The sequence below is a fragment of the Leptidea sinapis genome, chromosome 14, assembly GCF_905404315.1.
Source record: "Leptidea sinapis chromosome 14, ilLepSina1.1, whole genome shotgun sequence".
Lineage (NCBI taxonomy): Eukaryota > Metazoa > Arthropoda > Insecta > Lepidoptera > Pieridae > Leptidea > Leptidea sinapis.
This window is the reverse complement of record NC_066278.1, coordinates 3,139,000-3,166,522: the sequence shown is the minus strand read 5'-3', so window position 1 is coordinate 3,166,522 and position 27,523 is coordinate 3,139,000. Positions and strand designations below refer to the sequence as shown.

General features: G+C 35.4%; 1 protein-coding gene across 2 annotated transcripts in view; it reads left to right on the top strand.

Annotated features, from left to right (window-relative positions):
* LOC126968061 (nucleolar protein dao-5-like) overlaps window positions 1–27,523 on the top strand; it is a 204,559-nt gene that overhangs the window by 94,893 nt on the left and 82,143 nt on the right. For both annotated transcript variants that reach the window (XM_050812864.1, XM_050812865.1), the window contains exon 4: window positions 11,596–11,679. In XM_050812864.1, coding sequence (XP_050668821.1) covers window positions 11,596–11,679 — 84 coding nt within the window. The remainder of the gene's footprint in view (window positions 1–11,595; window positions 11,680–27,523) is intronic.

Below are 27,523 nucleotides of genomic sequence, written 5' to 3'. Positions count from 1 at the left end.
TCTTCTCATATTCTCTAGACATAAAATTATTTTTTGTAAAAAAAAGCTTCATATGAACCGTTAAGAAATGGTTATTATGCGCTATTTTGGCAGTCTTGGGTTAGCGGCCTTAACGCATTGTTTGACATATTTCACCGTCACTTCGAAGTTATGGTACATCATAAATCGTTTAAACCTGAGAATATTAAAGTAAACGAAAACAGTTTAGAAGTTAATAAAAACAGTAAATTAACCATCGAAAAGTAATCTTATATTGGCTTCTTTTTAAGTCGGTTGAAGTTAGTCGAATGTACAAGTTACAAGTCACATAAAACAAATTAATAACAAAGTTTTAATGTCGCCAAGTTTCAAGACCGAGAGAAATTTGTTTGAAAGTTACGTAAAAGATTTAACCGAAACTATTTCACAAGTGTAAGTACAAAAAATATTGTTAAAACAATAAAGAACCTTGCACAACTTTCTGAAACAATTTGATTATTCGATTATTAAAAAAAATTATCGAAGTAGGCGTTAATTTGGGGAAACCCATAATTATCCAAATGTTTTGAGTTTTCCTTAGTGTTAATTCCGCCAATATTTGTCTTAAAACAATTCGACACGTGTTTCGCCTCTACGCGAGGCCTCCTCAGGATATGTTGACTCGCCAAACTCTGGCACGAGACTTTTTTTTATTAAAAATAAGTTGACGAGACGAGCAGGACGTTTAACTAATGGTAATTGAAACGCCCTACCCATTACAATGCAGTGCCGCACAGGTTAATGGAAAAACACAAAAATTCTGAGCGGCACTACAATTGCACTCGTTACCTTGAGACATACGATGTTAAGTCTCATTTGCCCAGTAATTTCATTAGCTACGGCGCCCTACAGACCGAAACACAGTAATGTTTACACATTACTGCTTCACGGCAAAAATAGGCGCCGTTGTGGTACCCATAATCTAGCCGGCATCCTGTGCAAAGGAGCCTACCACTGGTAAATATTGGCGGAATGATTACAGTTTACTCGAAGTGGGAGGGTCACGCAGCCGTCTTTTGACGTCAGCACAATCGGGCCAGACTCGTCCGTCACTTATAAAGAGGATTAAATACTTATTACTGCCCGCAAAAAGTTTCTTATAGAAAACACCACCTTTTGGCGAACCGTCAGAGGCTCCTTTGAACAAGACGCCGGCTAGATTATGGGGACCAAAACGGCGCCTATTACTGCCGTGAGGCAATAATGTGTAAACAATGTGTGAAGGACACCGTAGCAAGTGAAATTACAGGGCAAATGACACTTTACATCTTTTGTCTCAAGGTGACGAGCGCAATTGTACTCCCGCTCATAATTTTTGGGTTTGTCAAAAATCCTGAGCGACACTGCATTGTAATGGGCAGGGCGTATCAAAAACCATCATCTCAACGTCCTGCTAGTCTCATCCCTTATTATCATAAAAAAAAACCAAGTCGTAGTTTTCAAATAGATGGAATGAAAAAAATATCTGCAATCAAGCAAGATAAATACAAAAAATAAGCAAACGCCGTTGAAACTTAACTCAAGAATAACTGTAGTAATAAATTCAAAGAAGCTATTATGTTATCACGGATATAACTTAGAATTACCAATTTCATTCTGTGCAATCTAAATGGGCGGGTGCAATTCAGCAATCTTTCATAAGCTTTGTAAATAGTCAGCTAATATTTCTTTCAGTAGTTGGTCTACTGCTATATTTTGTGAGTGTAGCATAATTCGCTTTTAAAATTATGTGTTTTTATTGCACTGAATTTCATTTGAAGTTGCTTTATCGTTAAGCTGAATTTTAAGTTGAGTTGTTTTTCAAATGCTTAGTCTAGTAGAGACGAAATTTTAGGACTTATGGGTTTGAACAGATTTGATACGGTCATGTTTGTAAATATACTTGCCCATCCTGCATCTTAGGATGTCATAAGTCTGCTCGAATCCATAAGATTTTTTTTTTTAAGTCTGTAAAACTTGCTATTATTTTTATATTTTTTTATACTTTGCTTACTTAAGAATTTTGTTTTTTTTGTTTGAGTGTTAATAATTGGAGGTTCCGTAGCTATTACGTAAGTCGGTACTGCCTAGTAGCCGATATAATTCCTAGCCAACAGATATATTTGAAGAAAAGTCGTCAAAAAAAGGTACTTAATTTTAATGGGACTGACATACAAAAGTTTAACGGCAACGCGGTGGCTTATATTATGTGGGTACATCAGAAAAATTATGAGAATTTTATACGGCTTGAGTATTGTTTTTTAAAGTTGCAAGTATTTAGGTACCTACGGTGAAGAACACGGGATATCTTTCAATGTAACAATATTATTAAAAACTGCAAGCTATTTGATAAAAGAAGCACTCCAACTTCCACCTTCGCACGACACGCCACAAGTTTGGATATCATCCCCACCATCTGGATGTGTGGTGGTCCTCCACAGTGCGGTTTTCAAGGAGCTTTCTTCCTCGTACTACGAAGCTGTGGAATGAGCTTCCTTGTGCGGTATTTCCTGGACAATACGACATGGGTACCTTCAAAAAAAGCGCGTACATCTTCCTTAAAGGCCGGCAACGCTCTTGTGATTCCTCTGGTGTTGCAAGAGAATGTGGGCGGCGGTGATCACTTAACACCAGGTGACCCGTACGCACGTTTGTCCTCCTATTCCATAAAAAAAAACTTATAATTGATATCTAATAGAAATAGACACAAAAATTGAACCGTCAATAGCGAGTAATGATCATCTCGGATCAAACTTTCTCGACTCTTTAAAGTTGTTAAATAGATCCGCTACATCCAGACAACATGCCAGATTATAACAAGGTTCATAATCCTTTCAAACTAATAAATCACGTGATGATGCCAGATTAAAGAAGATCAATTTTTTTTCAATCAAGATCAATCATTTCAATCAGAATTTCGATCGGAAGTGCGCCGTAGCTATTGAAATTACTAGGCCAATGATACTTTACATCTTATGTCTCAAGGTGACGAAAGCAATTGTAGTGTCACTCAGAAATATTGGGTTTTTCAAGAATCCTGAGCGGAACGGAATAAAAGAAAGAAAAGAGAGATTGTATTGAGAATGAGATCGTACAATAAACACCAATATACAAACTAAAACATGAACCATACAGTAATCTAATCAGCGTTTGTAACCAAGGAATGAAATGCTCAAACTCATAAACAACTAAATAATAATAATCTCTGAAGCTATTAGATAGAGAGAGGAAAATGAAAACGCGAGAACCTGCCGCTATTCGAGTTTATCATGAAGCCGAACGCTAAGTAAGGCGGGTTCGCTTTTGTTTTGTTTGTGAGTACTGAGTGGGGTTGATGTCAACACAGCGGCGGTGAGATATGGTTAAAATATGTTTACTGTGTACACACCATATCTGACTTTGTTTTGTAAATCTATTGAGTAGACTTTATAATTAATAATAATAATAAATTCTTTATTGCCATTCAAATCATTACAAATATAAAATAAACAATTAGGATACGCGATGAAACCAAAGGCAAAAGTAAAAGGCTCAGCTTCACCTGACATGGAATCATGGATTTATGTTTCCATGCAGCGCTGTTTTTCAGCCATTCCCTCCTCCCTAAGGTGTTGAGTGTTAATTTATATAACTGTGATGCAAACTAGGGAATTAGCGCGTATATTACGGTTAGAGGTTCTTTTTTTTAATTGTTGGTATCTAAATTTTATAAATATTATCTTACGGCCTTACAAATAAACTTGGCAAGAAGTTATATGAGAATAAACCGGGCATATGTAAAATGTTGACAATCGGCCGTTTTCAATAACGTATCTCTAGTAACGGATACATTGCTATCACCGTTTAATGACAAGATCTTGTCTATCCATAGTTATCTCCAATATAGGTTAGATGTTAGACGATAGGTTATTGAAATGTAGGTAAGCGTAAAAGGATAGATTTCTCTACCTCCAGTTAGTTAAACTAAGAATAGATAAGTAATTGAAAACGGTCGTTAATCGCTGACAACACCGTCATTACAATGATAATTCTGAAGTTTTCCGAATATCAAGCAGCCTTGCAAATAAACGCGGGAAACGTTATAAGTCCGAATATACCAATCGTAAGCAAAATGTCTATTTGTAAACATTTAGCATATTCTTGGTTTATTCTCAGATACCTATAACTTTTTGACAATTTTATTTGTAAGGCCGTAAGACTTTAAAAATAAAAAATCGACAGAAAATATATGACGAGGAAAGAACCTCTGTATTGTTTTTAAAGGGTGTGACGTCATTACTGTTGACATCACAATTGCTATCTTGCTGAAGATCACTCTTTGGTTCTTCCAAAGAAAACTACACGAGTAAGTATTTTATTACTTTCGTTTATTCAACGCGCAGCGTTACTACGTCCCAGAGAGGTCCGTACCGTACGACAGCCCGAGCACGACTGACCTCAGTGTCGATTTTTTTTTTTTTCGCCCAAGCAAGGGAATGGGCTACCCTCCGGGATAACGACGGGAGGGAGGTGGTGAATGCTCATGCATACCAACGCAGCCTAAGTCTGCGTTGGTTATGTGGGACTCACGTGAAAACCTAGGTGCCTACCCACTAAACACCACCTGCAGTTGGCTTTGGGCAGGTGCCCTCTAAGCCTACATCGAAGGCGACCTTCTCTTGGGGAGAGAGAGGCGCAAGCGGCACTCCCAATGGAGTTTCCGCTGGGATTACTCAGTGTCGATCGTGCGGGCTGTATTTATAGGACCCGGTGCACGTGCTCGTGTTTTACATTCATGTTGTTTTTACAATAATTTCACATCACAATGTAATTTATGAACTAAAATAACTAAAATTAGTTAAACTAAATTATTCTCGTTTTTATAATAGGTGTGTTGTAGTATTTGCGCCGATATATATAATATATATAAAATAAAATATATATAAATAAAACAAATTTTAAATAAAAATAATATTTAAATAATGATATAAGCAACTTTTATTACTTAAATTATAATAATCAATAAATATTTATTTAGATATTCACAGTTAGTTAATGTGAATTACCAGCGTATGTAATAAAAAAAAGATAGAAAAAGATATTAAAAAAACACAAAAGAATAAATGTATCGACTGTAGGTATAACTTCACACTATACTAACAGAGGATTAAAGGACTACCTTCATGGTAATAAAGTTATTTGTGAACGCATCCTAATAATTCACTTTTACCATTACTCCCATCACGCGCCATTTTAAGTAATAAATATGTGAGAAACTATAAACGTCCTCAGTCGGCTCAGACCGACTTTAAAATCTCATACAATAACCACAAAGTAAGGAGATCGGCGTGCGGAAACAAGATTTTTTCTTTCAAAACAGTTACCATTTGCTCGGTGAAACTTACTACTACTAAGTACTTGTGAAATTATTAAAATCAGTATTTGTTTTATTGTATATGAAATACATGTTCAATGGATTAAAATTAAATTATGGAATAGCTTTTAGTGAATATTGTTTTTATACTATGCAGTTCAATCGATCACCACGGCCAGTGGGAGCCTCCTTTGCACAGGATGCCGGCTAGATTATGGGTACCACAACGGCGCCTATTTCTGCCGTGAAGCAGTTATCTGTAAGCATTATTGTGTTTCGGTCTGAAGGGCGCCGTAGCTAGAGAAATTACTGAGCAAATGAGAATTAACATCTTATGTCTCAAGGTGACGAGCGCAATTGTAGTGCCGCTCAGAATTAATGGATTTTTCTGCAAACCTGAGCGGCACTTCATTGCAATGTGCTGCACATATCAAATACAATCAGCTGAACGTCCTGCTCGTCTCGTCACTAATTGTCATTAAAAAAAACTACTACGATAGGAATTGTAAATATATGGGTTCCAATCGACTGAAGACTCATATAGCCGAATGGTTAGTGACCCTGACTACTAATCTAGAGTACCCGGGTTTGAATCCCTGTAGGTGTAATAATTTATATGATGTATATGGAGTTTGTGTCCGAATCATGCATGTTTATATGTATTTATGTATGTTTAAGTAAGTATATTGTATTAAACATATCGTTGTCTTGTACCCATAGTACAGGCTATGCCTAGTTTTGGGGCAATATTGAGTAAAAGTGTGTCAATATTATTATTATAATCTGCTTCCAACACGTGCTACATATTGTTAAATATATTATGAATGAACACGTGCTTGCCCTTTATTTACGAGGAACTCTGACATTCTATTCCGGCCTCAAACTTGAACTAATTATGTACCAACGTCATCCACATTAATAATATTATCGACAAAACCGCTTGACTACCAGAAAAATAATAAGTTACTTTTATTTGCTTAGTTGTAAAGCAGAAGCAATAAAAACAGCAGGGAAAATATAAACAGTATTCTAACACAGAACCATTATTACACTATATTACATATTTTACAATTACAACTTTTAACCTTCAAATATACTTATAGGTACTCTCGTAATAATTTAACAACACTTTAACACTGCAGAATAATTTATTTAAAAAAAAATCAAATTTCTGTATTAACTATTAAAATATGTACAAAATTACTTATAATACACTTATTATAGCAATTTACAACTAAGCCTTATATAATATGTAGGTCTCAGAAACGTATTTCTACAAAGACATTATATACCCATCCCCACCCCTCTCCTCTCCCCTCCTTTACTCGCCTCACACTTCACACTGCTTCACTAGCGCCACCTCTCCGACATCCGCTCCTCACTTCACTTTACTCGTTACAATATTATTATCATTAAATACATTTTTTTTATGGAATAGGAGGACAAACGAGCGTACGGGTCACCTGTTGTTAAGTGATCATCGCCGCCCACAATCTCTTGCAACACCAGAGGAATCACAGGAGCGTTGCCGGCCATTAAGGAAGGTGTACGCGTTTTTTTTGAAGGTACCCATGTCGTATCGTCCTGGAAACACAGCACAAAGAAGCTCATTCCACAGCTTTGTAGTACGTGGAAGCTCCTTGAAAACCGCACTGTAGAGGACCGCCACACATCCAGATGGTGGGGATGATATCCTAACTTGTGGCGTGTCGTGCGAAGGTGGAATTCGGCGGCAGGAATCAGGTTAAACAGCTCTTCGGAACACTCCCCGTGATAAATGCGGTAGAAGACACACAATGAAGCGACGTCTCTACGCAACGCCAAGTGATCCAGCCGTTCACAGAGCACTGGGTCCCCGACAATTCGGGCTGCTATATCTATTACTTACCGCATCTTTTTCAACTCCTCAGTGGAGTCCATCTTCACATAACAATACATATTTATAGAATGTATTATTAATAATAAAGTACAGTAAATAAAAATACAATTTAAGAAGCACAAATGTTTAGTATTAATTTTTTAACAGTAAAACAATTAAAAGGGTCGCTTTCGTATTGTACCCCATGTATGTTGATATTATTTCAATAGCCAATATTGGCGTTGCGTAGAGATGTCGCTTCATTGTGTGTCTTCTACCGCATTTATCACGGGGAGTGTTCCGAAGAGCTGTTTTACCTGATTCCTGCCGCCGAATTCCACCTTCGCACGACACGCCACAAGTTAGGATATCATCCTCACCATCTGGATGTGTGGCGGTCCTCCACAGTGCGGTTTTCAAGGAGCTTTCTTCCACGTACTGCAAAGCTGTGAAATGAGCTTCCTTATGCGGTGTTTCTGCGACGATACGACATGGGTACCTTCAAAAAAAGCGCATACTCAATCTTTAAAGACCGTCAACGCTCCTGTAATTCCTCTGGTGTTGCAAGAGATTGTGGGCGGCGGTGATCTCTTAACACCAGGTGACCCGTACGCTCGTTTGTCCTCCTATTCCATAAAAAAAGGCCATGTTGATCGTAGTCAGGGTCAAGGCCTACGTAACGATAATGTTGCATCATTATCAGTGGTAGTGGATCATAAACTCGAAATCGACAAAAGTGCATCATATTTTTAATCACAAAATACCCTAGAGATCTACACGTGTTAGCTACTAGCCATGCTGCTCTATTTAAAACAAGTTCTGACATGCAATTTCCGACCATAAAGTTGAATTAATTGTTTTTACAAAGCAATCCACGGTAAAGCGACGTTCATGAGCGTGTACAATAAACATAAATAACATAAAGCTCTAAGTTTTATTAGACCGCGTTATAAACGAGCTTAGCTTGCGATTCTGAACAAATCGAGCGCGCCTCGAGCTCTAAACTGCTTGCTTATGATGGTTTACATGAGCGAGGTCCACGTAGCTTACTGTATTAAGGTAGTGTTCCACTGTATCGAATATTACTCGACCGAGCTTTGGAGAAACTTTCTATTACTTTGGTATTCGTAAACCAAATGTCCGATACCTGTCAATTACTTTGACCGATGTTTACTAATAGTGTATTTAAAAAAAATACTTACTAGATCTCGTTCAAACAAATTTTTGAAGGAAGTTTGCTTGGTAATATACATCATATATTTTTTTAGTTTTATGATTCTCTTATTGTTAGAAGTTATGGGGGGGGGGGGTTCATTTTACCACTTTGGAAGTCTTGTGCGCAAACAATTCAGCTTAGAAAAAAATGATATTATAAGCCTCATCTATGAGTTGGATGAAAAAACATATTTTGAGTTCCAGTTCGCAGTATGGGGAATACCCAAAATTTATTTTGTTTGTTTTCTAGTTTTGTGTAAAATCTTTATGCAGTTTACAGAATACATCGATTTAACCAATTTCCAACAGTATAGTTCCTATAGTTTCGGAAAAAGTGGCTGTGACATACGGACGGACAAACAAACAGAGTTGACGAATCTCGAAGAGTTCTGTTTCTAGCTCTTTGGCTACGGAACCCTAAAAACCACGATACTAAATGTATTCTAAATAAATTTAATTGCAATGCAATTGCAATTTTCATTTTCAGTATGGAATGGAATTTCCAATGGACGCGTACCTTAAAGTAGTAATTTGCCCTCAGTAAATGGCTAAGTGGATCTAGTACATGTTGACACGGCTTCATAACTGTATAATGAGTGCCAACTTCGCAAGTTAGCATGCTTTTAATATTACGTTGCTAATCTATATTTTTAAAGTGCCCGTTTATACTAACAAGATTTTATATCAAACTTGTGACCAGAATAATTGTAATAAATCTGAATGTCACATGGTTTACGATAATTTTAATTTATTATTAAGTACTTCCTTATAGTGCGTGGTACGATATTACGTTTTAAGGCTATTTTTGGTGGAGTAGTAACTATAGCACCCTAATATGACTCCTGCATTATAATTCATCTTTGCATGCTTTATCTTATATCTTTAAACGAGCAATTCTTGTATATATATAATCTGAATCTCGAAAATGGCTCTAACGATTTTAATGGAATTATACAGGTTTCGGGGACGAGAAATCGATCTAGGTTTGTAATTTTAGCCGTGTTTTAATGAGAAACAGTTACAATAACATTAGAATACAAAGGTAAATTTCGCCACTATATACAAGACGAAGGGACGAAGAAGAAGTGACATTGGGTGATTCATGGGTGATTTTTGTTCAAGTTTTGTAGATTCTTAAAAATCCGAGCAAGGCTCGGTCGTCCGGATGTAATTTTTTATGTGTATTACGTTTTAGGGCTATCTTTGGTGGAGTAGTAACTAACTCTAATATGAAGCCTGTAATTCAAATTCATTCAAATTCAAATATTTTTATTCAAAATAGGATTTATAATCACTTATTGAACGTCAAAATCTACCACCCATTCAAAAGAGACTGCCTCAGACCTGAGAAGAATGGGCGCAAGAAACTCAGCGGGCTTTTTTTTATATAAAATATGGATTACAATGTAATATCGTACAATAAACATTAATAATTAAAGAGCCTGAGGGTGTTCGCTTTAATCCCAGTCCGTGGTGTCATTAAGAAAAACGTTTATGCTATAATAACCTTTCCCACACAAACGTTTTTTAACAATTCTTTTAAATTTCGTAACACATTTGTTTTGTACATTTTCTGGGATCATATTGTAGAAGCATATACATCGCCCAACAAAAGACTTACTAACTCGACCCAACCGAGTAGTAGGCATAACAAGTTTGTTTGTTCCTCGTGTTAACATTATGAATGTCACAGTTTCTAGAAAATTCCTCAATGTGCTTATGAACATACAAAACATTATCAAAAATGTATTGAGAAGCAACAGTCAAAATGTTTATTCCTTTAAATTTTCTCTCAATGATTATTTAGGACCTAGGTTATAAATCGCGCGAATAGCCCTCTTCTGCAGCACAAAGATAGTATTAATATCGGCCGCACTGCCCCATAACAATATACCATAGGACATAATACTATGAAAATAACTAAAGTATACTAATCTCGCCGTATCTATGTCAGTTAACCGTCTGATTTTCTTAACCGCTGCAGAACTAAGCCTATTCGCCAATCCTTCAATAAATAATAGTAAATCTTAATATATATAAATGACACGTTGTTTGTCCGCGATGGACTCCTAAACTAATGGACGGATTTTAATGGGGATTACTTCATGGAGTGCAGTTTAGTCCAACTTGAGAGATAGGATAGTTTTTATTTCGATTTGGGACATATAATTATTTTTATTTTCAATATTTGTTTTGTATGGACATTCTTTCTATGAGAAATTTTATTGACGCACGGTTTGACAGTTCTGCTGTGAGACATTTTCATTACAACAACAGGGAGCATATTTTACGAAATAATTATTGATGTTATGAAATATTATTGACAATTCATAAAAAAAAAACAGTATTTTATTTATTATGTACCTACAGAACAACGTCTGTCGAGTCAGCTAGTTTAATATAAGTAGATAAATCTGTTATATATATCTTAGCCTTAGTAATTGAGATCAATAATAATTCATCTTTGGATTTTAAATGCGTTTTAATAATGGTTAAAGTCAATGCACATTGGATTTCTTTATAGTGCCATCAGACCACGACTACCAAAGTTTGTTCATCGTTCACTGACAGTCCGACACACTCTTTAAAATACCACTTGACTAACACGATGGAACTCCTCAACATGTACTCTTTTGAGTCCCACGATATAATATATTATAAAAAAAATATATACCTATAAATATTATAAAAAAAATATTAAATATTTGACTTTTTGATAAAGCTTAAGCTACAGCGCATATAAAAAATTTTAGACATGGAATGAGATATAAAAAAAATCGTTTATTGAAAATACGGGATCAGACGCGCAGGACGTTCAGCTGATGGTAATTGATAAGCCCTGCCCATTACAATGCAGTGCCGCTCAGGATTCTTGAATAGCCTAAAAATTCTGAGCGGCACTACATTTGCGCTATCCTTGAGATATAAGATGTTAAGTCTCATTTACCCAGTAATTTCACTAGCTATGGCGCCCTTCAGACCGCAACACAGTATGTTTACACATTACTGCTTCACGGTAGAAATAGGCGCCGTGCAAAGAAGCCTCCCACTCATATTCAAATATAGTACTTATATTTTTTTTTCCAATACCGCCCATGTTCCTTAAAGGATTGTGTTTTCTCCTGTATAAACCATATTACATTAATACATGATATATATATCTTGTGTACAGTACCGGAGCTGGGTGGTCTGGGACGACGTGCAGGATGCTCCAGCGCCTTCTCTGCACCTTCACCATCAGCTCATCATGACCCAGGTATCGTAAAACTCTGAGTATGATATGGACCAATATTATAAGGCGTGTTGATAATCTAAAGTGTCTGCGCTCCGGGTCTGTAAGTGGGGGGTGTTTCGCCGAAGTGTGACAATAATATTTTCAATTCATAACATATAAATGTGACATCACACTAGGGAGGGAAGAGGCTTACAAATGTGACAAAGAAGGGGAGGGAAAAAATCATAGAATTCGTGTGATATTTGATTGATAGTGATTTCATTCGCTGTCTCTTATATGTTTTATGTCGTATTAATGTATTAAAAGAATAGGCTAAAGAACCATGTTAATAATAATTGCTGACATAAGCAATTTTGCTTTCTTTCAAATAAATTAATATATATTCCCCTGGCGCATTCCCTATTTGGGGTTGGCCCTCCTGATACTAGATCGGCACTGTTTGCGATCTTGGGTGATTACTGGCGTTGGGCGGCCTCTGCCTCTTTTAAATAAATTAATATATTAATAATTTTAAATAATGAGAATGAGATTTGTCAAGTCTAGAAACTAAATTATTTCTTAGTCTTAAAATGAACATGGACAAGACGAAGATCATGTCAAATGTCCATGTCGCACCTACTCCCATAACTCTCCCTCGAAATTGTCGACGAGTACGTCTACCTCGGACAAACAATTCAGTTAGGCAGCTCCAATTTCGCGGTAGAGGTCACTCGTCGAACCGAAAGGGCAGCGTTCGGGAAGCTCCGCAAAATCTTCTCGTCCCAAATACCACAGTGCCTGAATACGAAGGCTTCCAATCAGTGTGTGTTGCCAGTGATGACTTACGGTACGCAGACGTGGTCGCTAACTATGGGCCTTATAAGAAACCTCATGGTTGCTCAGAGGGCTATGCTCGGATTTTCCCTGCGAGATCGAACCAGAAATGAAGAGATCCGTAGGAGAACCAAAGTTACCGTCATAGTCCAACTGATTGCGAAACGGAAGTGGCAGTGGGCAGGGCACATAGTTCGACGGTTGGCGACAGTTGGCGTAAGGGTACTAAAGTCCACGAATGGCGACTACGTACCGGAAGACGCAGTGTTGGTAGGCCCTCCACAAGATGGACTGATGATATGATCAAGATCGCCGAAATACATTGAATGAGGGCAGCGCAGGACCGATCGTCGTGGAAATCTTTGGGGGAGGCCTTTGTCCAGCAGTGGATGTCTTCCGGCTGATGATGATGATGTTCGAGACTGGCTCGAGTACGCCTACGCCTGCAGCATCTAGCTTGGAGCGCAGCGGGGACCAATCCCTAATCTAAGAAATGTACATATTAATATAATTTATAAGTATACCATATTTTCCCATATTAAAAACATTTATTTTTATACAAAATCAAATAATTTTTATATATCAAATAAAAAACATGCTAAACTAGATATACTATTTTCCTTAAGTGAAAATATTTGAGCTGGTTCCTAGGAATATATTATCAGTAAATGCAGTTAACAATGAAGGCTTGCTTTAGCAACTAGCTTTGATAGTTTGATATCACAAAAGTTCCGGTGGCACCGACATTCAGTTAAGTAATTAATTCTTTTGCCGCTCTTTGAATAAATCACTTTGCGTCGACTTAAATTTTATGAGCGGCGTATTTTAAAATTTAAATTTGTTTTCAATCATTCATGAGAACTTTAAGTGCGAAGTAACGGGAATGAATGAATTAACGTGTTCATTTAAGAGATCGCATTTTATACTTTGATAACTTTAACGTTAATATTATTTTATTTGAGCCACTCTAGACAAGGACTTACCGCAGTAACTTTAAAATGTTTAATTTCAACGAATTTACAACCTGTATTTTATCATTTTTAGGGTTATGTAGCCAAATGGCAAAAAAACGGAACTCTTATAGGTTCGTCATGACTGTCTGGACGCCCTTGTATGTCACAGCCTCTTCTTTCCAAAATAATTACAAGAACTGCATTAACATTTTCTCAATTCGTCAGTATGTTTTTTATTTATGTTTGTTACCTCAAAACTTTCGACTGGGTGAACCAATTTTGATAATTCTTCCAGATCAGGTCCAGATCTGACACTGGCATCTATGAGAAAACCAGAAAAGTCTAAAAGTGGATGATAAATGGATAGGTCTTCAAAAATGCTATTGAGGTTTCAATATATTTTTTTTCGAAACTGAATAGTTTGCGCGAGAGACACTTCCAAAGTGGTAAAATGTGTCCCTGTATGTTCTCAAATAGGAGAATGGTAAAACTAAAAAAATATATGATATACATTACCATGCAAACTTCCACCGAAAATTGATTTGAACGATTAGTACGAATTAGTAAGTAGTCTTTTTTAATACGTATAAATGATGACAGCTCATTTGCACTGTATGATTTTGAGCAAAGATTTTTTGTCTTTTCCATTTAAATAATTTAGTATAATTTTCCTTTCTATATAACTTTTATATTATGTTACTTGCTGCTACGGAACCCTACATGGGCATGTGCGACTCGCACTTGGCCGCTATTTATATATTTTTATGTACGAAGGTAACATACCTTCCTACAAATTAAACCTTATTACCTTATTACGTTTTAATATAAAACTATTAATTTATATTTAATAAAAGTAGTATAAATATTGACTACTTTCAGCACAGTATATATATATACATGTTATATAGTATATATATTTGATATATTATAATATATGTGTGTATATATGCATATGCAACCATTACATTATAAAATAAACCAGTAAAGTTGGAGTCGGACGTACTATAATGAATAGTTTCCACGTGGTAGTGCCGACACGCATGAGCCAACGATCTTTATCATATAACTCAATTATTTGAGCTTTTAACCAGTATGTATGTGGGAGTGCCGTTAGTTATTCACTTATCCCTCTCTTAAAAATAAAAATGTTTAAAATTCACTTGATATATTAAATTAAAAAGGTAATCAAATATAAAAACGATGTCTGAAAAAGCCAATCTGCGGAATGGGTCTTTCCTTTTGAGAATTAGCCTACGAAAGTTAATAAAATAGTAGCTTCTTCTTTCGGCAAATCAGGACAGGAGCTTGAAAACCGAAGGACAGTTACTGCAGATTGTTGTCTTAATACGGGTTGGCTCAGAATTTTTGAAAATGTTTGCGAAAGTCATCCGCGAATCAAAGACATCCTTCATGACGACAACGCGTCCTGATATTCCGGTACGGTTACCAATGAGTTATTGAAGACCCCAATGACGCAAAGGACCTCGAATCTTGTGATATTTTTGTCAATATCATCAGCTGGAAGACGTCCACTGCTGGACAAAGGCCTCCCCAAAAGATTTCCACAATGGACGGTTCTGCGCTGCCCTCATCCAACGTATTTCGGCGATCTTGTGTGGGGCCTACCAACACTGCGTCTTCCGGTACGTGGTCGCCATTCGAGGACATTACTGCCCCAATGGCCCTCTGTCCGTCGAACTATGTGCCCTGCCCACTGCAACTTCAGTTTCGTAAGCATTTAGGCTATGTCTATGTATGTGGTTCTCCTACGGATCTCCTCATTTCTGATTCGATCTCGCAGGGAAACTCCAAGCACAGCCCTCTCCATTGCCCTATGAGCGACCATGTGCTATAGCTCTATAGCTATGATATATCATAAGGCCCATAGTTGGCGACCACGTCTGTGTAAGTCAATAAATTAAAGACAATTTAAGTGATATACAGCTTAGAAGCCTTACAGAAGTAGAGAATACGTTCCAAGAGGACATTCAATACCCTCAAGAAGACTGGAACAACTGAATGAATGAATGAATGAATGAATGATTTATTTATTCAACAAAATACAGGTCATATGTCGAAATAGTGTCTGATGAGCCTTAAACATTTTACCAGTGTAACTGGTGTTTGAATATTACAATAATTTAAAGTAAACAAAAAAAAACAAGTAAGCATTAAAATGTTAAATTATATCTAATCTAATAAATATATATTATATATAATCTATATATATTATATATAATCATATAAATTATATCTAATATATATATTCTGAATCTCGGAAACGGCTCCAACGATTTTAATAAAATTTAGTATAGAGGTAGTTTCGGGGGCGAGAAATCGATCTAGCTAGGTTTCAATTTAAAAAAATGTAGTTTTTATGAGAAACAGCTACAATAACATTACAATACAAAGGTAAATTTCGCTACTAGATACAAGACTATAATAGCTCATTGGGTGATCCGGAAAGCAGAAGACCCCGGTTCGAATCCAGATGTCCTATTAGTTTTTTTTTGTTCAAGTTTTGTACATTCTTAAAAATCCGAGCAAGGCTCGGTCTTCCGGATATTATAGACTTTATACAAAGAAAGCATACAATAAAATTAATTATTAAAATGTCAATATAATAAAAGTCTAAAACCAATTATTATCAATTACTTAAAGTATCCTTAACCGTTACGCAGTCCTTAATTTAGGATAAGTTACATAAGAATATATTATATACTAAAGAGTTCGGAAATATTAAAATAGCATTTATTTGCAACTCATGAGTTCTCATTTTGAATTTATTAAAAATATTGCTTTTATAGTTGTCAGGAAGTTTTACATAGTTATTGCGATGTAGAAAACATCTGTAACCTGCTACTGCTTTTTACAATGGTTACAAATCGTCATAAACATAACATAAGGTATTATAAATGATAATTCAGAAGTATTTGAAGAATCACCTAAGTATTTGAAGTTAAATTAAGTTTTTTTTAATGAAAATAAGGGACGAGACGAGCAAGATGTTCAGCTGATGGTAATTGATTCGACCTGCCTGTTACAATGCAGAGCCTCTCAGCATTCTTGAAAAACCCAAAAATTCTTAATGGGACTACAACTGCGCTCGTCACCTTGAGATATAAGATGTTAAGTCCCATTTGCTCAGTAATTTCACTAGTTACGACGCCCTTCAGACCGAAACACAGTAATGTTTACACAATACTGCTTCACGGTAGAAATAGGCGCCGTTGTAGTACCCATAATCCAGCCGGCATACTGTGCAAACGAGTCTGGTAAAAGATTGGTAGATACGACATTCAGTAGTCACAGTAACTCTTCACAAGAAAGTATTTTCACTTATTTTTTTTTAATTTTATGGAATAGGAGGACAAACGAGCGTACGGGTCACCTGGTGTTAAGTGATCACCGCCGCCCACATTCTCTTGCAACACCAGAAGAATCACAAGAGCGTTGCCGGCCTTCAAGGAAGGTGTACGCGCTTTTTTTGAAGGTACCCATGTCGTATCGTCCCGGAAACACCGCACAAGGAAGCTCATTCCACAGCTTTGTAGTACGTGGAAGAAAGCTACTTGAAAACCGCACTGTGGAGGACCGCCACACATCCAGATGGTGGGGATGATGTCCTAACTTGTGGCGTGTCGTGCGAAGGTGGAATTCTTAATTGATGGATTACTATTAAAAGAAAATTATTGTACTTATGTAAGTTACGTGGACAGTTGCACACTCACTGTTTCTGTAACCTGGTACTGCGGTGAAAGGGACTATCACGCATATATTTTAAATTATGCCCATGCCTTTCCAACGAATGTACTTAATGCCCCTAAGACAAAACTTATCATAATATAATTTTTATATATTATAAAAATCCAGTGTCCTGATGTTTGTTTCCAGTGAACTCCTAAACTAATTAACGTGGATTGACGTGCAGTTCAGTCCAACTTGAGAGATAGGATAAGTTTATTTCGAATTGGGACCCATTATTATTTTTAATTCCAATATATGTTTTATATGGACATCTTTTCTATGGGATAATTTATGGACGCACGGTTTGACAGCTGTTCTGCTGTGAAACAATTTCATTATAACAACAGGGAGCATATTTTACAAAATAATTCTTGATGTTATGAAATATTTTTGACAAATTCATAAAAAACAGTATTTTATTTATTATGTACAGAGCAACGTCTGTCGGGTCAGCTAGTATAATAGTATAAATAAAATGTATCGTGTGACCGCTTAACATTTAAAATAATTGTTGTTTAAATTTCCTTGGAGTAAATGAAGAAAGGGCAAGAATAATTCAGTCCGCGTAACCCGATATTGCTTTCATTATAAGCTTTCCCGCTTAAGTAAATTAGTGAAGCTCATTGGATATTCGGAAATTATTTTACCCTTAAGCGTAACTTTTAAGAGTTATATATATTATATATATAGTATATCACTATTATATTTGTGTGTATGTCGCAGGTTTAAGCCGTGATTAAGCCGTTATATTATAATTTACCGGTAGATTGTCAATCGACTTCATCTCTTACAATTTAACGGCCTGCTTTCAGTGACATTTTAATGTCACGGGTACAAATTTGAATATTTTTACTCTAAATACGATGTGACATCACTTATTGAAAGTCAAAAAAAGTAACACCCATTCCGAAATGAATGCCTCAGGCCTGAGAAGAATGGGCGCAAAAACTCAGCAGTCTTTTTTTTATCAAAAAATATGTTTACAAAGTAATATTGTACAATTAAACTTATTATTTAATAACCTGAGGGCGGTGGCTCCATTTCCAATCCGTGGTATCATTAAGAAAGTTAATTATGTTATAGTAACCTTTACCACACTATAGTATAAACACGGATACACTGTAGTATATATATATATATATATATATATATATATTGTCATTTGAAAAATATAGGAGGCTACGTTCATTAGGTCTACACCATTATTAGGATTCCGAAAACTTGTTACAGAGATCTGGCAATCTAGATATGTATATACGTACAGGGTAAGATGTACTACACCACTGTACGAAGGAGATTGTCCTTACCAAGTACTTACCAATTCAATCAACCACTACAGTCCACCAGTAAAGTCGCGGTAGTCTCACTAATAGTTCTGCAACGTTAAATCTACCTTGAAGTGGCAATCATGTCTACCAAGACAAAATATTTTTATCATAGAGTGTGTCTGTCTATGAACTGATAATTTGTAAACCGAAAAAAATACTAAGAAAGAACAATAATTGCAACGAAATTACATAGAAACTATGCAAATTATAAAGTCAAATAATAACACCATAAAAATATGTTAAATAGGTAATTTTATTCATAATAGGGACATTGAATTTAAATGAACACAATATTATGAGTTTTTTTTTATGAAAATAAGGGGCGAGACGAGCAAGACGTTTTCATCTGATGGTGATTGGTTGCATTACAATGCAGTGCCGCTCATGATTCTTGAAAAACCCATTAATTCCGAGTGACACTATAATTGCACTCGACATCTTAAGACATAAGATATTAAGTCTCATTTACCCAGTAATTTCACTAGCTACGGCGCCCTTCAGACCGGAACACAGTAATGTTTACACATAACTGCTTCACGGCAGAAATAGGTGCCGTTGTGGTACCCATAATCTAGCCGGCTGCAAAGGAGCCTTCAGCCCACTGGTCTTGTAAAGAGTTGAAAAGAGAATCAATAAATATTATATATTTCATGTAATTTTTGTCCAGTATTTGGATCTTTATAAAATATTTAAACCAGTTCTTTTGATCTCCGTTGTCTATCAGACCTCGTTAACAATATAGCAGCACCAAAGACCGAAAACAAATTAAGTTGTTTCCGCCTGCGATTCGCCTTCAGATTTCATTTTAAGTGAACTAACCATTTAATAGAATTTTGGTACTATTTCATAGGTTTTCAATAGCTCATAGGATAAAATAACCTCCTGCTGAGGTATTTTCTGGTGGAATTCTTGTCGACATCGATCCGGCCATTTCAAAGATGAGCCAGAACAAACGGAAATAAAATTTTAAAATTGATATGCTTGTTTGTGTTGGAAACTATGTAATTCAAATACATTTAGTGACACAAATATTTTTTTTTAATAAAAAAAATTATTAATTGCTTAGATTTACAAGAGCGACATCTCAAGTCAATTTCCTGATATGCAAATATTGGGGTTTAGCAGGTTATCAACTGTAAAGTAGATCCAGCTGACTCGGCAAACTTCGTACTACCTCAACCGATAAATGAAATACCTAATATTTGTATAAAAAGAACTTAAGACAAACAAAAGGAATCCTTTTATATAAAAACAAATAAAAAAAATGCTCGGTATGAATGAAATTTTATTATTACTTTTGATAACACAATTACACACGATATTCCTTACTTTCAAAGAGTTTTCCTGAAATACTGGTTATTTATAAGGTTTCAAAATGATATTCATAGACACACACAGTTATGATACAGTCACAGTTAATCAATTCAAAACTTTCTGATAAGTTCAGAAATTATATTTTTGGACAAAACTTTAGATTTATCAATCTACCTAAAATATTCTGATTTATAGTTAACAATTGTTGTTAGTCTACCTACTACAATTACCTAAAATTAAGTTTATTTTTTACCTCCTGAGAAAAGAGAGAAAGAAAAAGAAATATTTAAAAATTCAAATTAGTTATTCATTTTAAACTATTATTTTAATCTGATTTCTGAACGACGGGGGACACATCAAATAAAAATCAAAATCGTTGATTTTATTTAATTCCGAGCGTTTTCATATTTATTCACCTTTTAAACCTTCTCTGGACTTCCACAAAAAAAACAACACCAAAATAAAGCCAAATCCGTCCAGCCGTTCTCGATTTTTAGCGAGACTAACGAACAGCAATTCATTTTCATAAATATATAGATACGTCACTCGAAATGTTAGCTCAGTTGGATCGCTCGTACGGAACGCGAGAGGTCGCGGTTCAAGGTTCGAGGTTCAAGACCCGCATAGTTCATAATTTTGTTTTCAAATTTTATATTTGTTATTAATCCCAGAAGTTAAGGTTTAATAATTTAAACGAAATACATTTACATTTATTGCATGTCGTATAGCTTATAACATAACAGCTAATAATACTTTTATTATAGAAACACATATTTAGTTCAGATTTGTACGGTTTTTATGCGGTGTTAAGACTATCAGCTACCGTATAATGGTTAGCTCCGAAAAACTGTAAAAATAAAAGCAGAAATAACGCGGCCACATCGCAATTATAAAACAGGTTGACATCAGTATACCTCGAGTAAGGAGAACTTTATTTTGTCGGTGAAGCAGGTCATGATGAGATCCTTTGAAGTTTATGAAAGACTAACGTTTGCTCTGTGTGCTATGTAAAAAAATTGTATGTAATTATTCCGTGAAGATATTAATCTGTATGGTTCGTCATGCTCACTGAAATGGCATTGCTTGCCGCGGCGTCGTGTGCCGGGTCGTCTCCTTCCCTCAAATATGTGCCAAGGGAAGGTGCTTGTGGTGCCAGGTCGACCTGTTTCAGTTAATAAATCATTGTGTTTGTTGAATGCAATTACTAATTATGACAGTAATCACGACCATCATGTTCATGAAGTATCCTTAAACAAACAATGAATTCAAGCTCTAAAGGTTGATGCATCCAATATACGATTTTTTTACGACACACTAACACAGTAATACTTACACATTACTGCTTCACGGCTGAAATAGGCGCCGTTGTGGTACCCATAATCTAGCCGGCATCCTGCGCAAAGGAGCCTCAGACCGGTAATTTATTTCACACTGGTATTTCATTTATATTTAAACAGTTAATTTTTGAATACTGAAATGAAATGATTAATATTATTTAAATACGATTCATATATTGGATGCAGCGCTTACAAACTAATTTGTTTTGTATATTACAACCATTGTAAAATACTCTATTAGATTGGAAAGAGTGGCCGTTGAGTTTCTCGTATTTTCTTCTCATTAGCTCAACTTTATTTCGAACATATTATGGTAGATTCAGTAATTCAATTCAAAAGCGCTTAATTTAAGCCTAATTAAATAAAATTTATTTGACTTTGACTTTGTTAAATAGCTAAGCTAGCGAATGCCGACGTTGACTTCCGCATGTATTTTGTTTGCGTGATAATCTTAGTAAAATTGCAATTAAACATACAATTCCAAACAAAAATTACACATCCACATAACAAACGTCTATTATCGTAAAATCTCATCGCCTTAACGTAACCTTGATGACGTCAGAACAACGCGAGGTGAATGAGACAATTATACGAAGTGAACACGACTCATTAAATTCATTGCGAATTAATACAAAAGAAATATTAAACGATAATTTCTTGAGCAAATATTAATTATTATAAAAATAAGAACAGAGTGATAAAAATAAGTATTATTTACAGATAATAACAATGTATACAAAATGTTTACTGTGTTTACTCTTTAGTCGGAAAGTCGGGGATGATGAGTTGCTATGGCAGACTTTGCTATAGTGGTGGATAAATTATGAAACTAACAGTCTAGATGGACCATTCAGACCACATCATGGAAAGGGTGTGTAGGAAAGAGAACGCGATAAGCATAATATAGAGAAGGCTCCTTTGCACAGGAAGCCGGCTAGATTATGGGTACCACAACCGCGCCTATTTCTGCCGTGAAGCAGTTATGTGTAAACTTTACTGTATTTCGGTCTAAAGGGCGTCGTAGCTAGTGAATTTACTGGGAAAACTTATGTCTCAAGGTGACGAGCGCAATTGTAGTGCCGCTCAGAATTTTTGGGTTTTTCAAGAATCCTGAGCGGCACTGCATTGTAATGGGTAGGGCGTATCAATTACCATCAGCTGAACGTCCTTCTCGTCTCGTCCCTTATTTTCATTAAAAAACTTGGGGAGGCCGCATAATATTTGGACTATTAAAATTAGAGAGATTGATAGAACTAACTGCAACTGAAAGGAAAAAATTAAAAGGAAGAAAATATGAAGTAATGGAAGAGGCCTTTGAAAATTAGTAAAATATTAATAAAAGTAACATCATTAATAGGAAAATAATATACAACTAACATAAACATGGTATAAAAATATCATGATTGTACACTACTTTTAACAAGCAACAAAATTGTAAAAAAAAATTATATGGAGAGTAATAAAATATGTTATTATTATTGATATATACAGATTGATTCATGAAAAGCATGCTCATAGTTAACAATTCAAATATAATAAATGACTTGCTTTTAATGTCACAATAAATGCAGCCGTGAACGATAACTAATTGCACGTCGACTAACCCTTGGGTCGTAATAAGTGATGAGATCGTTCTGCGAACTGTTGCGGGATTACTAAGATATGTAGATAGAGCGAGCATTTCGTAGTGACTCTATTGCTTTCAAATACATTATTAATATAACACCTAACTATTCTAGAAAAAATTGTATGTGACCAATTATATTACTCGCGTAAACATACTTTCTGCGATGAACAGCACGGTTTTCTAAAGGGTAAGTCCACGACGTATAACCTACTAGTGTATTGTGAGTTTTTAACAAAACATATATCAGAGTCAGAGCAGGTTGACGTTATTTACACTGACTACAGCAAATGTTTTGACAAAATTGATCACTACCTCTTACTTCAAAAACTAAGCCGAGCTGGTATTCGTGGGAACTTGTTCAGGTGGGTATCGTTGTATGTATATAACAGAGTCAAGCGGTTGTTCTTAATGGTTTTACCTCTGCTCCAATGTCAACCCCATCAGGAACACCTCAAGGATCTCTCTTAGGGCCTCTTTTTTTGTTATCTTTATTAATGACGTATATCAGTGTTTCAAATTCTCAAAAATCGTACTTTAAGGTGATGATATGAAAATTATATGTCCCACCAGAAACATTCACGACCCGAAATATCTCCAAGACGGCTTAAATCGTTTTGAAAATTATTGCAACATCAATAAATTGGCTTTAAATATTTCTAAATGCATTGTCTGTTCATTTACGCGTAAAAATTCCCCTATCATCCACAACTACCTATTAAAAAACTCACACCTAAGCAGAGTTAAGAGCACCAGAGACTCAGGTACTATCTTCGACTCAAAATTATAAGTTTATGAGTACGCACATTCTATTATAAAGAAAGCAAACAAGGCGTGAGGTTTCATATTCAGAATGTCATCGGAGTTCAGTTCTCTTAAAACCATTAAAATTCTGTACTTTGCATATGCACGGAGCTACCTTGAATACGGTTCACAAGTATAGAATCCCCAATATAACGTCTACGTTAACAGTATAGAAAGATTACAAAAAAAGTTTGTGAATTTGCTTCAGCACCGAGCCGTATCACTTTCACATACCTACTTTGACAGGTGTAAAAAATTACATCTGCTACCGTTTCAGCAGAAGCGTCGTACAGCAGATTTGGCGTATTTGTGCAGGATATCGAACAGTAAGATCGACTGTCCAGAGTTACTTAGCATGCTTTGGACTAGTAGCGCATGCCTTTCCATTACGTAATCGTTGCCATTTACATACTCCCACGGCGAGATGTAATTATCGTGCAAATAGCTTCATTCCTTGATTTGTTAAATGACGTAGATCTAGATTTTTTTTCTACATCTAGCACCAAAATAAAAATAACCTAGTATCGGAATACTGGGTCACGAAATCTCGAGCGATTGCCAATTTCGTGGTCATCTGGAGGGCAAAGCCAAATTGGCTTCAAAGAAACTGGGCGTCATTAATAGAGCACTGACATAAATGTGGAAACTTTTAAGTAGCCTTCATTAGTTTTAATTATTTCATAAGTTATAATTGTAAGCTAGCTGTAAGTTTCCCAAATAATTATAAATAAAATAAAATATAAATAAATAATAACCTAACCTTTTCATACATTAAAATTGAATAAATTAGAATATTACGTAAATACCAAATTACTTTCTTAGATTTCACACTTCATAAATTAAATGGTGGTGGCTGGATGGTCTTGTTACCGGGAGGTCTGCTTGATGTGTTTTTTATTATTATTATTTTCTTAAAGTTAAAGTTATTGTATATTTTATTTTATGAAATGCTCACATAATGCCTCTATTCATTTACGGTATATGTGGATTGATGTATCTACTATACTCAATAACTCTTGAGTTTATAAGTATGTATTAATTTACTTTTTTTTTTTCATTTTTGACTTACTCGTGTAGGCCTTTAAGTTTTTGACATTTGAGTATTTTTGTTGCGTCACTTTGCATATATTGTAATTGAAATGATTTGTAAAACAATTAAAATGTAAATCTTGACTTAAAAGAGTGGCAATGAGTTTCTTGCTACTTCTTCTCATTAGCTCAACCCTTTACGAAGTAGCGGTAAATTCAATAAGAAACAATTTTTTTTTTGACATTTATAAGTGTCATTTCCGTGACCTACTTGAATAAAGTATTTTAGAATTAAGAATTTAGAATTTGAATTTAAAATCTTTATTAAAGTGAACTAAATAGTGATTTTGTGTGGCAAGACCTAACCTTAACAGTGATGAAATGATCTGACTTGGAAACCATCACAAAAAACTGTCCTGAGGCTTAAGACGGATCCCTGGATGTGCCCATGGTTATATCGATTCCAACATCCTTCTAACCGAAACACAGGAGTTGCTAAACAAATACACCGCTGTTTTGTGCCAAAAGGATGTGGTGGCATTCTTCATTCTCAGCCGAACGCAACGATTACTGTAATTTTTAGAGTCGATCATCCAAGATAGGTTTGTAACTACATACATAGCTATAGGTGAGATGTGCTTGAGTCGTGAGGAAGCGAGAGGCGACAAAGGATCACGGCGGAAGAACACGGATTCCAAAAATAACAATAATCGTATTTAGAATTAGATTCATTAATTAGATTGTATAAATATACGCAATTATTTTCATACTTTTTAGTGCATATTTATATCTATTTTTTGGAATAGTGTTAACCCTCGCAAATATCCTAGGGAAGGTAAATTCCCGCACCACGACGCCGCCACGGGCATGTGGCGTGTGGTGCAATTTAGTTCAACTGCTACAGAAAACTGCTGTAAATCTTATTAAATTTATTGTTAATTTAATACTCAAGAGACAATAATACGATGTATGTGTGATTCATTATGTAATTGTAAAATTTTTGGGAAAAATTTAAAAGAAGAAGAAAAATTGTTTATTTTAATTTGATGTCACTTCTAGTATTTCCTCGCGACCAACGTTTCAACGGAGTTTGGCTCTTCTGTTAATTTTGTATCTAAGTTCTTTGCTTGTAGCGCAGTGGACAGAGAGTCTGCGGAAAAATGTAATTGTAAAATTTTCGGGAAAAATTTAAAAGAAGAAGAAAAATTGTTTATTTTAATTTGATGTCACTTCTAGTATTTCCTCGCGACCAACGTTTCAACGGAGTTTGGCTCTTCTGTTAATTTTGTATCTAAGTTCTTTGCTTGTAGCGCAGTGGACAGAGAGTCTGCGGAAAAATTGTAAATAGTTTTTAATATTTCTATTGAATTATTCTTATACCTTATCTAATTTGTTCAATGATAGATAGACAGTTATATAAACTGTAATAAATGGATATATTATATAGAATACAATTAAATTAAATTAATCTAAACAATTTGTTATACTTTAAAATTGTTTCGATTTACAAGAGCGACATCTCACGTCAATTTCCTAGTATGCAAATATTAGGGGTTGAGCAGGTTATCAACTGTAGAGTAGCCTCAGTAAGCCTCAACCTGCGAGTTAAATAAACATGCAAGATTTATGAACTTTACGTGAATCGAAAGGTTGGCTCAGTTGGAACAGCGCTCGCACATGAGCGTAAATAAAGTATTAAATAAAAGACAGAGTGATCGTTACCACGGCTATTTCTCGACTAACCGGTTAGTAGGATCGCGTGCGCAGGCGCATCCGACAATAGCTATCTACAGACATAACAGTTTGCAATGAACATGTAGAGTGGCAGAGAGGAAACTTCCTGGCAGCAGTTCCCCGACTGCATATTTTTCATATTTGCATAAAGTTAAATATTATATGGCGTTGAAGCATTTATCATTCATTAAATATTATAATATTTTCGCCTTTCTACATAAAATGTAAGCAAGAAACTAATATTCCCAGTTTGCTTGTACGTGGAAGAAACTTCCTTGGTAATCGCACTGAGAAAAACCGCGCCACGTACCACATGTTGAGAATGGTACTTATTTTTGAAAGAAAAAAAGAAAGAAATATCACACTAAGGTCAAATGACACTTATGAATGTACACCATCACTTCGGAAATAAAGTTGAGCCTTAATGACAAGAAACTTATTAAAAAAAAAATTGATATAGGCGTTACTTTGCGGAAATCCATAATTATACAAATGATTTGCGTTTTCTTTCGTGTTAATTCCGCCAATATTTGTCTTTAAACAATTCGACACGTGTCTCGCCAAAACCTAATCTCGTGCCAGATTTTGGCGAGACAACACGTCCTGAGGATGCCTCGTGTATAGGCGAAACACGTGTCGAATTGTTTAAAGACAAATATTGGCGGAATTAACACTAAAGAAAACTCAAATCATTTGTATAAGAAACTTATTGCCAATTTTAAATGTATATTTACAGTTTTAGCTTTTTAAATTATATTTTACACATGTACGTTATTATATTACGAAATTGTATAAGTAATACATATCTTTGCAAAGATTGATCATTGATAGCAACAGAGTCTATTGGTTCAAGAAACTAAAATTTTTGTTGCAGTTCAATTGACATCATATCTAAACAATTTGTTATTTTTTTTAAAGTGATAACCCTCACTGAGCCAACCGTTCGAGTGACGTATCGTTGATAAATCTTGTGTGTCTTGTTCAACTTCTCTACAGGATCTACTTTACAGTTGATAACCTGCTCCACCCCAATATTTGCATATTAGGAAATTTACTTGAAATGTGACGACAACGACAAATCGAGATTTATTAACTTTACGTCACTGGAACGTTTGGCTCAGAGGAAATGCGCTCGCACGGACCGCCATAGGTCACGGGTTCGAATCCTGCATCGTTAATTAT